Source organism: Lynx canadensis, chromosome D1 (genome assembly GCF_007474595.2).
Source record: "Lynx canadensis isolate LIC74 chromosome D1, mLynCan4.pri.v2, whole genome shotgun sequence".
Lineage (NCBI taxonomy): Eukaryota > Metazoa > Chordata > Mammalia > Carnivora > Felidae > Lynx > Lynx canadensis.
In genome coordinates, this window is record NC_044312.2 from 82,258,406 (window position 1) to 82,274,087 (window position 15,682).

Here is a 15,682-nt window from a genome sequence, read left to right on the forward strand (position 1 = left end):
AATTCTGATATCGCAGAATTAATAAAACAAATAATCTGCAACCACACTTAAACTGAGCATTAAGGGAAATTTAAAGACATCTCCCGGATAACAGGACAATTCGGCAAACGTGATTTCGAATCAAAAAAAAGGCCAGCTTTTCACTGTTGTCGCTTATCGGTGCTCTACAAGTGACTGCAGCTAGGAGCCAGATCCCTTCCTCGCTACTGCCCAGACCCACACACAGTAAGACTGTCAGCCACAAGAAAAGATCCCAATCTCTAATAAAATACTTTGTAGTAGAAATTATTTTCTATTTCTTACTGGGATCTATTGGAAGACGGGAATCAATATATGTAATTTCACTTCGCCTTCAATTTTTCAAATTTGTTCTGTATTTTAAAAATATTCACTATTTTAGCATATTGTGTTTTCTGCACTAATGTTCTATAAATACAGGGACAAGGCCTGTCTTAGCCACCTCTATATCACCAACTGCTTAATGGAAAACTTGGCACAAATATACACTCAACTACAAATATACTTTTCAAATGAGTGCGTCTGTTGCACATTAGCTATATTTGTTATGATATATACCCCAGTGTGAGGGTCTGCAAATTTTTCCTGTAGAGGGCCAAGTAGTAAATATTTTCACCTCTAGGTCATATATTCTCTACTCCAACTCTTCAACTCTGCCATCGTATGGTTAAAGCAGTGTTAGACAACATTTAAAAGAGCGTGGCTGTGTTCCAATAAAACTTAATTTACAAAAACAGAAGGCAGGCTGGACCCGGCCCACAGGCTATAGTTTGCCTACCCGCTGCTCTAATGGATTGGCAAACCTCATCACTGTGACTAGGAAACCAACAAGCTCCATTTCTCAGGTTGTATACATTACACCATTTCACTTACCAACATACAACAGCATAAATCAGCTAAGGCAAAAAGTACTGAAAGTTAGATCATTTATAAAGTACCACGTGGTAAAATTTGAACATTTACACATAACAAATCACATCTTTAAGTATATCTATCATGAGAATTATAATGATAGATTAATTTATAACTTGACAAAAATTTTAGTTGTTTCTAATAATCAAAGAGAAACTTACAGAATCCTCAGAGATATCAGGCCTTGAAATGTACCTTCTTTTATTTGGTGGATCTGATTACGTTGCAAAGAACTAAGGAAAAAAAATGAAGGAAAAAAGAGAAAAATTATTTTCAATTTTGAAAGATAACATTTCTTAAACTTTGTCTAAGTTTAAATACTCATTCATAAATAACCTTGATTTTGTTGAAAGTAAGAGAACTGCCATTTCCTCATCAATAACATGAAAGGGTTAGACTAATTGGTATTCCATCCCAATTTATGCTGGGAGTTAATGTACACTAGCTAAATTCCTTATCAACCCCATTCAGGAGAGCAGGAAGACAACATGGTAAAAAAGGACCCAAGACAGTACAACCATACCAAGTACCATGGAGAGAAGGCTACAGGAAAGGTAAAGAAAGGGATCAGTGACGGGAGAATTAGTGCCTTCCTCTCCCCATCTCCCAACCAATTTCCATCAAAACTTACAGGTACACAGTGGGTATCTGGGTTTGATTTCCCTCAACAACCAGGAACAGTTTTTGTTTGTTTGTTTGTTTTTGTGTGTGTAGACAGCCCTCCCGCTGTACTGTCTCATAGAATGCCTGGTAAGTACCTAATAAATGCTGGTTGTATGGCCACAACTAGTACAATATGACATTTATTCACAGGGATACCTGATTATATGCATTTATTTCTTTAATATTTCTAATTTCCTGATGGTAAAGCCATTATTTAAAATAGGAAATGTTCAATGAATCAACCATAAACCACAGCAAAAAGAGTAAGTTCAAGACCAACTTACATTTCTTCCAGAGCATGGCAACCATTAAAGCTTGGAAGGTCTTTTATATTGTTGTAAGACAAGTCCCTTAAAACAATGAAAATTAACAAATTAATTCTGTGTTATCAGAATACTAAATTAAAAGAGCTGTACTCAGTATTGAAAACAGCACTAAGATCTGTAATAAAGACAGATGCCTGAAGAAAATCATCTATTTTTTTTCTAAGACTTGTAAGTTTCTAGAGTGATATAACATGCTTAAGATTGCAAACTTGAAGTATATAATGTTGAGTACAGACAATATAAAATATATTAAAAACACTTAAAAATTTAAAAAAAAAATTTTTTTTTTTTTAATTTTTTTTTCAACGTTTATTTATTTTTGGGACAGAGAGAGACAGAGCATGAACGGGGGAGGCGCAGAGAGAGAGGGAGACACAGAATCGGAAACAGGCTCCAGGCTCTGAGCCATCAGCCCAGAGCCTGACGCGACTCTCGAACTCACAGACCGCGAGATCGTGACCTGGCTGAAGTCGGACGCTTAACCGACTGCGCCACCCAGGCGCCCCAAAAATTTTTAAAAATTTTAAAATAAAACTATTAAAAACATTAAGCATATAAAATATACAGATATGGAAAATATATCAAAATTATGTCTAAGTGGTAGATTTATGTGGTTTTTAATTTATATTTTTATAATTTTGTTTATACCATAAATAATTTCTATGTTAATTATAAAGCTTTAAGAGGAGTGGTATGCATAACTCACATTTTCAAAAAAATGTATATTAAACCAAATATAGGGACTCGTTAACTCTCACTTAATCCCACTGCAGTGTTTCCTCCATAGTGATCACTGTGCTTGATATTCCGTGACATGATTTAATGATTTGTTTAATCAATCAGTCACTTATTTTGTTACTATCTCTCTCCCCTGAATACTTATTAACAACTTAGTAATTTAATTGTTTGCTCTTATGACATTTTTACTTCCTTACTTTCCAGGGTAGTTGAAATTTTTTGGAAAGCTCCATGCTTAATTGGTTCCTGATCCAAGAAAGATTTGGGCTCTGCTTAAGTTCTGGATAAAACAGAAAGAGGTGGAGAGCTGACAGTCCCAGGGCATCTAGAATTAAGGGCAAGAAAGCCCAGATAAGAAAAATATAAGGAAGAGACTAGTCTGGTTTTACTTTGTTCAAAGTCACAAGATGTATGACATATACATAACCCTAAAAACCAAATTGAAATAAACGTTACCTACCCTTGGGTCACTAAAACACCTGCTCATTTCCATAAAGGGAACAAATAAGACATAATTCTACCTTAAAATCAGCTAATGAAAATAGCGGACCCAAAATAAAACTCAATATACGTGAAGTACATAAAAGAAAAAGTATATGAAGGGAAGAGGGACCCAACTTACAAAGTCCTAAGCATCTTTTGTTCTTGGCACAAATTACTGGATATGCTGCTTATCTTCGTGCCTGTCAAGGTCCTGTGGAAAACATTGTTCATCTAAGAAATGGAATCGTTCAAGTTCAGATGGTAAACAAAATGCTATTCTCGCATAGAAAAAGAAACATTTTTTTCACATATTTGCATATGAACTAGAGTCTCTGTATCCCACTGCCTACTTACTCCTTAAAGTCAGGCATGTGGGAAGATGGATTAGGCCTCAGATGGATTAAGCCTCTGTTACGGATCTCATTTTCATAGTCAGGCAGAAAAGCTTGTGACAGGAGATGTTTATATTGTCCAGACGTCAAGCCTGATTTCTCACGTGGACCAACAGAAAAACACTTATCCATAGTTCCCGCCTGACTACAATCACCTGCAACACCACCTCACCCCCAAAACATGCGAAGCTACCTTGGCATCCTGCCCCCAAACCTGGTTTCTGTGTTTTCGGGCAACCTGACTCACTGTTATGAATGAAATGTTCTCTTCCTCCCTCCCTTCCCATGTTCCCATCTGCAGTCAGTCCCAATTCCTGTGCTTCCTTCCTTTTTCGTGTCTCCAGCATCTGACCCTCTCTTCATTTTTATTAGCACTATCGAATCACATGTGAAATGAAGCAGATGGAGGTGGAGAAATCTCAGTCCACATGGACGAATGCCAGCGGTGTTAAATGCACTCATTTAGCAAGGGGATTATACCCATGGCCTCCTTGCAGTTCTTCCCAATTCTAGTCTCTCTTACCCTCCTCATATCACCTGATACAACATACTCGATATATCCAAACTACCTTAACAAGTCAAGTTTAACCCCAAGCCCAGTGCTTCCCAACCTCTTTTTTCTTTTATTTTGGCACATTGGAAAATCGTAACATTTACGTGAGGCTCCTTGTGGCTGGGGGCCTTTAGCAGCCTCAGGCTCCTCTTGGCTGTCTGGAGAGCTGAGGTCAGAAAGGGCTTAGATGTGTATGTACCCCATTCACAGACCACTTACTGGGAAGCTGTGCCATGACCAAATGTTCAATGTTCAAGGGTTGCCATTTTAAAACTGTGACCCAAACGATTTTCCAAATTTCTCCATATCACACCGCATTCCATTATAGACATGCAATTCTAGCTACATATGCACGTCTGTTACATCATCCCTGAGAAAATTTTCAGTATTCCCCATTTTGCTAAATCCTGCCTTTCTAATTAAAAGACCCAGCTCTGAAAACCTGACAGTATTCGATTTTGAAACTATACCTTCTCCCTAACGCTTTCCCTGATAGTCTACATCAACTGCTCCACTTCTGACTTCCTAAAGCACTGCTTGGAATTTGGCGTTTAGTTACTGCCTCGTATTTTCAGTGAGCTTTTTGGATCTAATCTCCATACATGAGGCTCTATTCTACCTGAGGTGACTGAGCCCAAACCCAATGTATCCGTATCCATGCATGACATGCCCAAAGAGATACTGCAGGAATCAACACCATCATCATCCCCAACCCCAAAAACCACTGGCACCCTGAGAGCAGGCCAGCATGTCATTTCTACCCTACCCTTCTTCAAACAGCCGCACTTACAGACTTTCCAGGTGGACGGTTCCAGTCAGATTGGGGAACTGCTGTACCATGCTTGCGCCTCGAATGACTCTAGGAAATTGGGAGAGAAAAAGTAATTTAAAATAAGAAATTTTCATACACGATATTTTCATTTTATTTTTTTTGAACAGTTTAAAATTACAGCACTATTGGGGTGCCTGGGTGGCTCAGTCACTTAAGAGTCCAACTTCGGCTCAGGTCATGATCTCACGTTTGTGAGTTCAAGCCCCGCGTCGGGCTCTGTGCTGACAGCTCAGAGCCTGGAGCCTGCTTTGGATTCTGTCTCCCTCTCTCTCTGACCCTCTCCTGCTCATGCTCTGTCTGTCTCTCTCTCTCTCTCTCTCTCTCTCTCTCAATAATAAATAAACGTTAAAATAAATTAATTAGTTAATAAAATAAAATAAAATAACAGCACTATTATACCTAAAAATAAAATCAGTTTCAATTCTTGAATGTACCTGAGAGTGTGATAATTTGGCCAAGAGTTCACATAAATAAGAACCATCATCAATTTTCAGAACTGCCCTTTGGACTTTCACCCAAAGGAGTGGGGGGAAGGGGGGGAGAGTTTTGTCTTCTGGAGCTACAATAATACATTCTAGTTTTCCATTAAAGCAATTGCATAAAGATTCAGGCTTGTTTTAGAATTTGTGTAATACTTACAAGGAATGCAGTTCAGATAAATTGTGAAATGCGGAGTTTCCCACAAAAGACAGAGGATTATCATACAAATGTCTGTAAAAATACCGCAAAAAAGTAAAGTTTTCATATGTTCACAAGCCCTCCAACACTAAACCTATGTTCACAAAGTCCATAGATCTAAAATCCTGAATTTTCACTCATTCTTCATCAAAATGTCTGGCATCATACAGACATGCTTTACATGATTAAATATTAAAAGAAGCCTTCAGAACTACTTACATGGTTCTTAAGAGTGGGTTACCATCAAATGCTCCATCAGGGATAACAGAAATAGAATTACTATGAAATAACCTGAAAAGGTAGGAGAAAAATATTTTTGAAATACATGTCCCCTTGTGAAATAAGTTAAAACTCGAGTATCTAGTCCTGTTCAGTGTTATGTGAAACACAGCTGAGAACAACTACATGAAAATTTCAAAAATGTGAGGAAACCGAATTTTTTATTCCATCTCATCCTTTCCGGGACCATACCGAATTCTTTTTTTTTTTTTTAATGTTTATTTATTTTTGAGACAGGGAGAGACAGCATGAATGGGGGAGGGTCAGAGAGAGAGGGAGACACAGAATCTGAAGCAGGCTCCAGGCTCCGAGCCGTCAGCCCAGAGCCCGACGCAGGGCTCGAACCCACGGACTGCGAGATCGTGACCCGAGTTGAAGTTGGACGCTTAACCGACTGAGCCACCCAGGCGCCCCCCGAATTCTTTTTAAAGCTGCTATCGCTCAGGTCTCTGTGATGCTATGTACACTCCTGTCTCTGCCCTTGACAAATCCAACATCTAAAATGCCCCCTCATCTTTTCATTTATTTTATTATCTCCATCCTTTTAACTCCAGTCAAATTCCTCCTCTTTAGCACTGCCTTTTCTAATGACCCTGATTCTCAATGAGGTCTTTTTCTGGAATGATTTACTTACCCTCTGCATTTAGCACTTATTTCTACCTGGCAACTGCTTTCTGCAAGACTCACATGGTTAGCTTCCCCAGTGCCATGGAGACTGCAAGCTCTTAACTGGCAGGGACTGTATGTCATGGTTTCTGGAAGACACCTTAGTACAGACAAAACAAGCTCGGTACAGAAATCTAGGCTCCACACTGTCTGCACTGACACCATCTGGTCTGTATGATCATATATGTGTTTGTGTGTGTCTGGGTATTATGGTATGTGCAGTGGAGCAAAGAGGCTTTAAAATCACACTCTTGGAACATGAAGTGATGAGTTCTAAGGACGCTATGGCACGCATAGAGAGAGCAAAGCAATACTCACAGTTCTTTTAGGCTAGGAAGGGCTTTAACAGCCTGAGGAAATTCCCCCAAGTTATTGTAATTCAAGTCCCTAGAAAAAATGGGGGAAATATATAAGAACACTGAAGAACGGTCACAATTTATAAGGCATTTTGGTACAAAAGTATTCCTAACAAAAATCACATCCTCTGGATGGTAATCTTTCCCCACTGACCATAGTGCCATTTAAAACTCTGTAGCTCAACTGAATTTATATTCTTTCTTAGAATAGTGAATAGAAAAAAGAATCATAATTCTTCTATGATGGTTTTAAGTTAATTTTAAAAGATCAAGAAATTCTTAATCACCTATTATTGGTGCACTAAATAAACAAATCATTTGAGTGGCATTCTTCAGGAAGTTCACCATAAAACAGAATTTATGGAATATCCGTTTATAAATGACAACAACCTGAAAGCACGGTTTCCATTTGGGGTTTAGAGTGGCTTCCTGAAACTCTGGCATGAGGGCAGCTGACCTCGGCCCTACTATCAGGCAGATGACCTGAGATAAGTACGAACAAGCTCGAGGACCAGGATGGGTTCACACCACTAGCATCCTGAAGCAGGTTATAAATTGTTGAAAATGTTACATTAATTAGGAGCAAGAAAAGCCACAGTGACATGTAAGAAAAAGTCTTAATTTGAGTGTTTAAGTTTTAATTTATTTTATAACCTAAAGAGCATGATGGGATAGGATTAGTATGGTTTAGAATGAGAGTAACACAAAATCAAAAGTCCAGCTCTTTAGGGACCTATTTTGTTTTCTTTTTCTACGCAGAAAGAAAAGTGGCAAGTAAGAATTTAGCTGGGAAGAGGAAGTTTCATTTTAATGTAATTGGAAGAGTATATGTGGTCTAGGATCAGTTCCATCCAGTCCTCTGCTACACTGGTATTTACATACTTAGTAAAGGAGAACTGAGCTTGGAACTATCTTCTTCAAGAGCTTCCACCTTCCAATGTCCACTGATGTTCACTATCCTTTCATTGTTTAGACAGGAAAGTAGATTCATAAAGAACTAAGAGATTTTAAGTGTTCTAATTAGGCTAACCAGAATATTCAGTTAAACAAAATATCACAAGCCCTGAGCATTCCAATCAAATGTTACTAACCTAATTGGGACATTGTCTGAATTATTTATTACACCACAATAGCAAATACTATAAATCTTTGAATAAAGACAACTAAAATAAACTAAAACAACAAAAATAAAGATCCTATTCTTGCTTATGCATAGCTGCATAAGGTCTTTTGCTCAAACAGTGGTGCAATGTACAGTGGAAACATCCAGAATTCCCAAACTTTAACTAGCAGGAACAACAAAAGTATCCTAAGCAAAATGGAAAACTTTATTTCATTTAGCATTTAAGAAAGCAGAGATAATACTCAAACCCAGTGTTAATAATTAGTAAGGCAGCTGAGATCATGGAAAAAACAAACAAAAAAAGCTGATTTTTCAGAATTAATTTTATAAGGCTCGGTGTTCCAAAACTGTCACACATTTTAACAAACCCAAAATTTTTGAGAAAGTAGACAGTCTGGCAGATTGAGCTGCTTTTTTATGTGTACTTTTGAAAGAAATATCAAATTCAAACTTGTGTGCCATCTTTAACCATAAACTGAGATTAGTATTCCTAACTATGTTATTTGGTGGCAAAAATTTAGTCATGTATTAAAGTCAGTTAATAGTGAGCTGAACTCAAGACCATTATTTTTTCCTTCTCCTGCAATGAAATACAAAATTGCATCACCAACATCACAGTATAACTATCTGAAATCTGAATCAACTTACAAGGTCTCCAGGTTATCTAGTCCATCGAAACAATGTTGACCCAGGTTTTTAATTTTATTGTTATGAAGATGTCTACGGAAAAAAGCATCACAATGACTTTCAAATCACCCAGTAGCAACTATTATAATGTTTCATATGCCTAAATTGGCTTAAAGGAGGAGTGTAGCTAAACATTGCAACCCTTGACTAATGAAAAACAAATAGTGTATTTCTTGATATACGCTGCACAGACTTGGATTCACTGAACATGGAAAAAGAAAGTATCTCTAGTGGGAAAATGGTACACACATTGAAGATTCTTTAATATTTAGCCATATCAGAACAAAAGCTCTGATGAGCTTTTAATTATATGAAGTAAAATTGTGGTGAGCTCCCCTTGGCAAGGAGGTGGGGGAAAACATCATGGAGGGAAGAGTCTCATCTTACACCAGTGAGAATGAGTAACAGATTTAATTTTACTATTATTTAAAAAAAATTTTTTTAATGTTTATTTACTTTTGAGAGAGAGAGCACAAGCAGGGGGACAGAGAGAGACAGGCAGACACAGAAACCGAAGCAAGCTCCAGTCTCTGTGCTGAGATGGGCTTGAACAAACAACCCGTAAGATCGTGACCTGAACCAAAGTTGGACACTTGACTGAGTCACCCAGACGGCCCTATTTTTTTTTTATTTTTATTTTTTCAGAGAGAGAGCGTGAGTGGGGGAGGGGGGGGGGGGGAGAGAGAGAGAGAGAGAGAGAGAGAGAGAGAGAGAGAAAGAAAGAGAAAGAGAGAATCCAAAGTGGACTCTGAGCTGACAGCAGTGAGCCCAATGTGGGGCTTGAACTCACAAACTGTGAGATCATGACCTGAGCTGAAGTCAGAGCTTAACCAACTGAGCCAGCCAGGTGTGCCCAAGTAACAGCTTTTAAAAGAAATGCCATTTTATTATGTCCAAGTTTTTAAAGATTAAAAACACAGAGAATGATACATTCTTTGAAAAGACAAGATGTTCAAAACATGAAATATCACTCAAACTTATTTTCTGTGATCATCTCAAAATAACTCTACTTCTTTTAACACTCGATACATTGCTGGTACACAAGTAAAAGCTGTCCCAAGTATTTGCTGAATGTCCCAATTTCTTGTTATGATTACAAAAGGCCACACATTTTAGAGAGGTTCAACAGTTATCAGATGTTAATTTTGTAATTATCCTAGCTTGTGTTTTTAAAAGTCAGCACATTTAATTTTGTAAAAAGAGGCAGCTCCCCCAAATGCTCTCTCTTCAGAAGCATAACAAAAAATGAGGTACTTTCCTAATAATCTGTCACGAGAAATCTGCTTTTGCTCCCAGATTCACACAGACATAAGGTATTAAAAGGGATGGATACTTACAGAACTACCAGGCTTGAAAGGTTGGTAAATGCAAAGTCAGGGATGCTTGAGATTTTGTTGAGGGCCAAGGTCAGTGCCTGCAGGGTTGGCAGGTTGCTGAGAGGATGCACGGGCACCTCGGTCAAGCTGTTGTCATCCAGCCACAGATGTCGTAACTGAGCAAGCCCCTCGAAACTGTCCTCGGGGACTGAGGTAATATGGTTGGCATCTAAACGCCTGACAGAAACAGAAACCACCACGTTCAAGAACGAATTCTAGCAGAAGCAGCCAAGTCACACAGCTCTCCGTTTTCAAAACGGAAAGGAGTTGCAAAAACGGCTGGAGCCATGGCATTCCTTATTTCTTCAATTTCTCTAGAAAGTCTCATAAAATCCACCAATTTTCCAAGACTATACGGTGGAAGTCTATTCTTTCCCTTCCTACAGAACAATCTTTCAAGAATCTTTGGCTAAGAGTGACTTTATAGCAAAACAATGTTGGAAAAAAAGAAAGAACCCCCCCGCCCCCGCCAAAGGCCAAAGCTAGATCGAAGTTTATGTTTCAGAATCTATATAAATCAAAACTAGAAAGAAAAAAAAAAAAAAGAAGAAACTAAGCTGAGTAAATAAGCTACTGTACTTAAAATTTTACATTACAACTAAAATCTGATATTAAATTTGCTATTTTAACTTGATGCCAAAGGAGAAAACATAAGGAAATATTTACAAAAAAAGAAAAGTGTTTACAGCAACAAATCATTTCAAGGGATTCTTCTAACAATCCTTCTTACCAGCAGGCAAGTTAAAACTATAGGTATCACGTACTAGTCAAATAACCGCCTCTTCTCTTGGCACTGAAATCAAGAGTCAGACGCTTTAACTAACTGAGCCACCCAGGCGCCCCTGATGGGGACTCGATTTTGAGTATGAGGCATCTTATTAGCAAGGTGTCTTTAATTCCAGAATTTGGGGAAAATTTAAAAGAAGGCTTAAGGTCACAATAACACTGATCAGAGTAGCTATTTAATGTTTCCTGTGAACACTGTGCTCTTTTCTTAATAACTGTTAATTCTGGACTTAGCTCACGTCATGATCTTGCAGTTTGTGAGATCAAGACCTGCCTCAGGCTCTGTGCTGACAGCAGGGAGCCTGTTCAGGATTCTCGCTCTCCCTCTCTCTTTCAAAATAAATAAATAAACATTTAAGAAAAAAATTAAATCCCCATCTAAAAATCTGGAAAATGATGTCCTAACGTTACTGTTGGCACAATCAGGCCTAATTGTTGGAATAAGCACGTTCCAACCCAAAGACACCCTGATGTTAATATGACAAAGGACAGTTATGTGCCAAATGACAACCCTCTTCACAATTCCCATGTTGATGCAACCTCACTACTGAAATGCATACCTCCCAGGCATGGACCTCCTGGTGAAAATTAGAGAACACAAAAAACGTGAAAAGTCAAAATGACGGCATATTTTTAAAGCCCTGGAGTTTGGCAGTCGGCGAGGTCAGGAATTTCTGAGTTTTGGAGCAGTGCTTGCATCTGTCTCTTTCCTTCTGCTGCTCCAGCTTTGGGCCTGCCCTAGCGGCCCCTTTCCCCTCCCGGCAAATGCTGAGCCCTGCTCTGAAACACCGGCCCCAGTCCGAGTCTCAGGGGTTAAAGACCCTTGATCCTGGTAAGGATCTGATGGTAGCTTCTTTTTGATAAAGTCGAGATAAGCACTAAAAAAGGGGACAACACAGGGAACCGGGCAGCTGCCTTAAGAAACAAACATTTTGGCCCCTGGGTGGTTCAGTTGGTTAAGCGTCTGACTTCGGCTCAGGTCATGATCTCATGGCTCATGGATTTGAGCCACGCGTCAGGCTCTGTGCTCGGCTCAGAGCCTGGAGCCTGCTTCGGATTCTGTGTCTCCCTCTCTCTCTGCCCATCCCCCACTCATGCTCTGTCTCTCTCAAAAATGAACATTAAAAAACAAACATTTTTAGGCTTGTTTAGTTTCTAGCACCTACCTCTGAGAAGAAACAGGTACCCTTTAAATACAGACTGCCAAAGTCCTGGCCATGGAGCTGCTTAGGAGATTTGCTTTAATGTGTGGATAGTATTCTCTCTCTCTCTCTCTCTCTCTCTCTCTCTCTCTCTCTCACACACACACACACACACACACACACACACACACACACTTCCCAACCTTGCACAACTTCCACTTAGAGAAAGAGACACTGAACATATAAACATATAATCAACCATATAACGTAACTAACTATAAGTAGAATTTAATTGCATTAACCATTTAATTATAGCTATTCATTTAACACCTGAGCATATTGTTAGGCACAAAAGAGATAAAAATGGTGAACACAGACATGAGACCTGTCTTCATGAGACTGACATTCTAATGAAGAGTGACCCACAATATAATACATTTTAAAAGTGTTTATAGGGTCGCCTGGGTGGCTCAGATGGTTAAGTGTCCAACTTTGGCTCAGGTCATGGTCTCACCCCTTCTGAGTTCGAGCCCCAGGTTGGTCAGGCTCTGTGCTGACAGCTCAGAGCCTGGAGCCTGCTTGAGATTCTGTGTGTCCCTCTCTCTTTGCCCCTCCCCTGTTCACACTCTGCCTCTCTCAAAAACAAGTAAATATTTTTTTAAAAAGTGATTATAGAGTGCTTAAGAATGCTATGAAGCAACTAAACAGGGTCCCAAGATAAAGACTAACAATAGAGACTAAGGGGGAGGGAAGTTAGTTAAAATGTATTGGTTAGGAAAAGCATCTCTAAGAAGGTGTTATTTTTTTCTTTCTTTTTCTTCTCTTTATTATTTTTTTTAAATCCAAGTTAGTTAACATATAGTGTAATAATGATTTCAGGAGTAGAATTTAGTGATTCATCACTTACACATAAACACCCAGTGCTCATCCCAACAAGTGCCTTCTTAATGCCCAAACCACCCATTTAGCCCATCCCCCATCCACCTCCCCTCCCCTCCAGCAACCCTCAGTTTGTTCTCGGTATTTAAGAGTCTCTCATGGTTTGTCTCCCTGTCTGTTTTTACCTTATTTTTGCTTCCCTAACAAGGTGCTATATAAACTGAGATCCAGAGGGCAAAGACTCAGCAGAAACCAGCAGGATGTGGTCCCAGCAACTCCCAGAAGGTCAGGAGTGATTAGAACACAGGAAGAAGGTGGAGAGTCCTGGGAGACATAGCTGGGGATGCAAATGGGGACCAGATTATGTAGACCTTGTAAACTAGGTAAGGGGTTTGGAATGTATTTTAAGTACAAATTGAAGTCCCTTCCCAGTTTCTCAGCATTAGCGCAGTTTAAAAGTTTAAATTGCTTATGTTATCATATTGATGATAATGTGCATTCATAGTCAATAAAATAATGAGAAAGGCTCCCCTATATACACACACAACACTGCACTGAAATTAAGCCTCCTCTATAAAAGGTTTCATTAAGATGTGGCAAAATCCTATAGAGAAAGCTATCTGTACCTTTTTAACATTATTTCAGTGTTATATACACCATTTATGCTCCTGCAGAATTCTGTACTATGTACCATCAAAGAAAAGAGATGGCCTTAACTTAAGGTGTGAGATTGAACCCCACAATGTGCTCCACGTTGGGCATGGAGCCTGCTTAAGATATTCTCTCTCTCTGTCCCTCCCCTGCTCACAGGTACTGGAGTGCTTGCTCTCTTTCTCTCTCTAAAAAAAAAAAAACAAAAAACAAAAAAAGAGGTCAAAAGGAAGAAGAACTCTGGAAAAATGGGACACTTAAATAAAGCTAAATGAGGCAAAGGATTTGTGATGACTCAGTAATTAATCCTTACACCTCAATTCACATGCGGATGTTGGGAGCACACTCACAAATGTAAAGAGTTTGCCCCTATAACAAGATCAGTGTTTCACAGAGAAACTGTCTTAGAATCACGGCTTTGTACCAAGGACTTACACATTTAATATTAATTCTAACTAAGAGACCAAGAAAATACTATAACTGAATCAGTAGATGCATAAATAGCATCAGATATCTCCTAGGTGGGGAGGTAAGTGTGGGTTTGTTTAAGGTATTTCACCATTTAAACTCAATCCATCAAGAGAGAACTATTACTTTAAGTGTACTTTAGTTGTTAAAGGGTTAACACTCTATTAACTGAATTCCCTTACTATTTTTGTCTTTAAAATGTGTTTCTATTCCCTATTCTCAAAAGCCTGTTTTATATCTTACTGAGTACTCACATACTTTTTTGTCTTAAATGAAATTACAATAATAATTCCATATGCACATTTTACTGAAGAATGTCTGTTATCAACATCTATTCTATAATCAAAAGCTTTCCCTTTTTCTCTCTACTTCTAACTTACCAGTAACATATATATTATAGTGTTATATTTTATTGCCAGTTTCAAGTATAAATTGTTAAGATGATGCAATTACTGTGGAAAACCTAGGAAATTCAGTCTTTGAAATCCTCCTTTACCATTCAAGTGTGATATAATTTATTTTTTTATTTTTTTAATGTTTATTTATTTTTGAGAGACAGCGAGAGAGAGCGAGTGTGTGCAAGGAGGTGGGGGGGGGGGCAAGGGGCAGAGAGAGACAGACAGACAGACAGACAGACAGACAGAATCTGAAGCAGGCTCCAGGCTCTGAACTGTCAGTGCAGAGCCTGATGTGGGGCTCAAACTCACAAACCATGAGATCATGACCTGAGCTGAAGTTGGACGCTCAACCAACTAAGCCAGCCGGGTGCTCCCAAGTGTGATATAATTTAAAGACAAAAAAATCCGGTGGTGCAAATTCTGACATGTCATTTAATAGCTTGCTAGGACAACGCTTTAGCCACTTCCATGGGTTTGTGGAAAACTGTTATGCTACGTTTATATTAACATTGACAATTCACTTTCAGATTTTATAGTCATCCTCACACACTTGTATCAAACCACTTCTGGTCAATTTCAACCCCTAATGAACTTTGCTCCTTTCTAAGCACTATTTCAAAACCACAAGGAAACCTTTCATGTAATTCAGGTCTGAAGATCAGATTTGCAAACTGAACTCAAGCACTGATAAGACTGTTTTACACGGTGACAGAATTTCAATAGTATCTACCTTGAATGCTACACCCACTATGCTAACAAACCCATGTACATTTCCTTCTTAAGTAAAACAGGCTTATCTCCTTGTGTTTCTGATGCATATAAAAACATCCCAATGCCTTTCTTAAGAAAATAGTTTGCTTTGACTCCTCTCCACTCCCCACCCCCATCCCAATTATGGAGATAATTTAAACTATGCAATTACTCAATGACTGATGAGCACAACATGCTTTCTTTAAAATACTATTTTAGAGGGAGAAACCTACTGTGAAAAACACTTTAAATCATCTAAATTATCAATAAATGTCATGTGGACTTTACTGCGCTTATGGACCACAATCTATCTGCATGTTTTCTTCGTGGTTTTTCTGTTCCTTGTCTTTTTCAGCCTTCCAACTAGACAAAATGATGGAATATTTTGATCATTTAGTCTTGGGAAATAAGAACAACGCTGTATGCAGTTCTTAAAAAAAAAAATGAATTCTGAAGAAGTAAAAGAAAACAACTATTTAAAATGTCTACTGGGGGTGCCTGGGTGGCTCAGTCGGTTAGGCGTCTG

The 15,682-nt window shown here is 38.6% G+C and overlaps 1 protein-coding gene across 1 annotated transcript in view; it reads right to left on the reverse strand.

Annotated features, from left to right (window-relative positions):
- LGR4 (leucine rich repeat containing G protein-coupled receptor 4) overlaps positions 1-15,682 on the reverse strand; it is a 102,838-nt gene that overhangs the window by 8,242 nt on the left and 78,914 nt on the right. The window contains exons 5-13 of the mRNA XM_030331531.1: positions 10,044-10,259; positions 8,668-8,739; positions 6,859-6,927; positions 5,815-5,886; positions 5,557-5,628; positions 4,876-4,944; positions 3,280-3,351; positions 1,878-1,943; positions 1,092-1,163 (exon numbers count right to left, since the gene is read on the reverse strand). Of these exons, the coding sequence (XP_030187391.1) occupies positions 1,092-1,163; positions 1,878-1,943; positions 3,280-3,351; positions 4,876-4,944; positions 5,557-5,628; positions 5,815-5,886; positions 6,859-6,927; positions 8,668-8,739; positions 10,044-10,259 (780 nt within the window). The remainder of the gene's footprint in view (positions 1-1,091; positions 1,164-1,877; positions 1,944-3,279; positions 3,352-4,875; positions 4,945-5,556; positions 5,629-5,814; positions 5,887-6,858; positions 6,928-8,667; positions 8,740-10,043; positions 10,260-15,682) is intronic.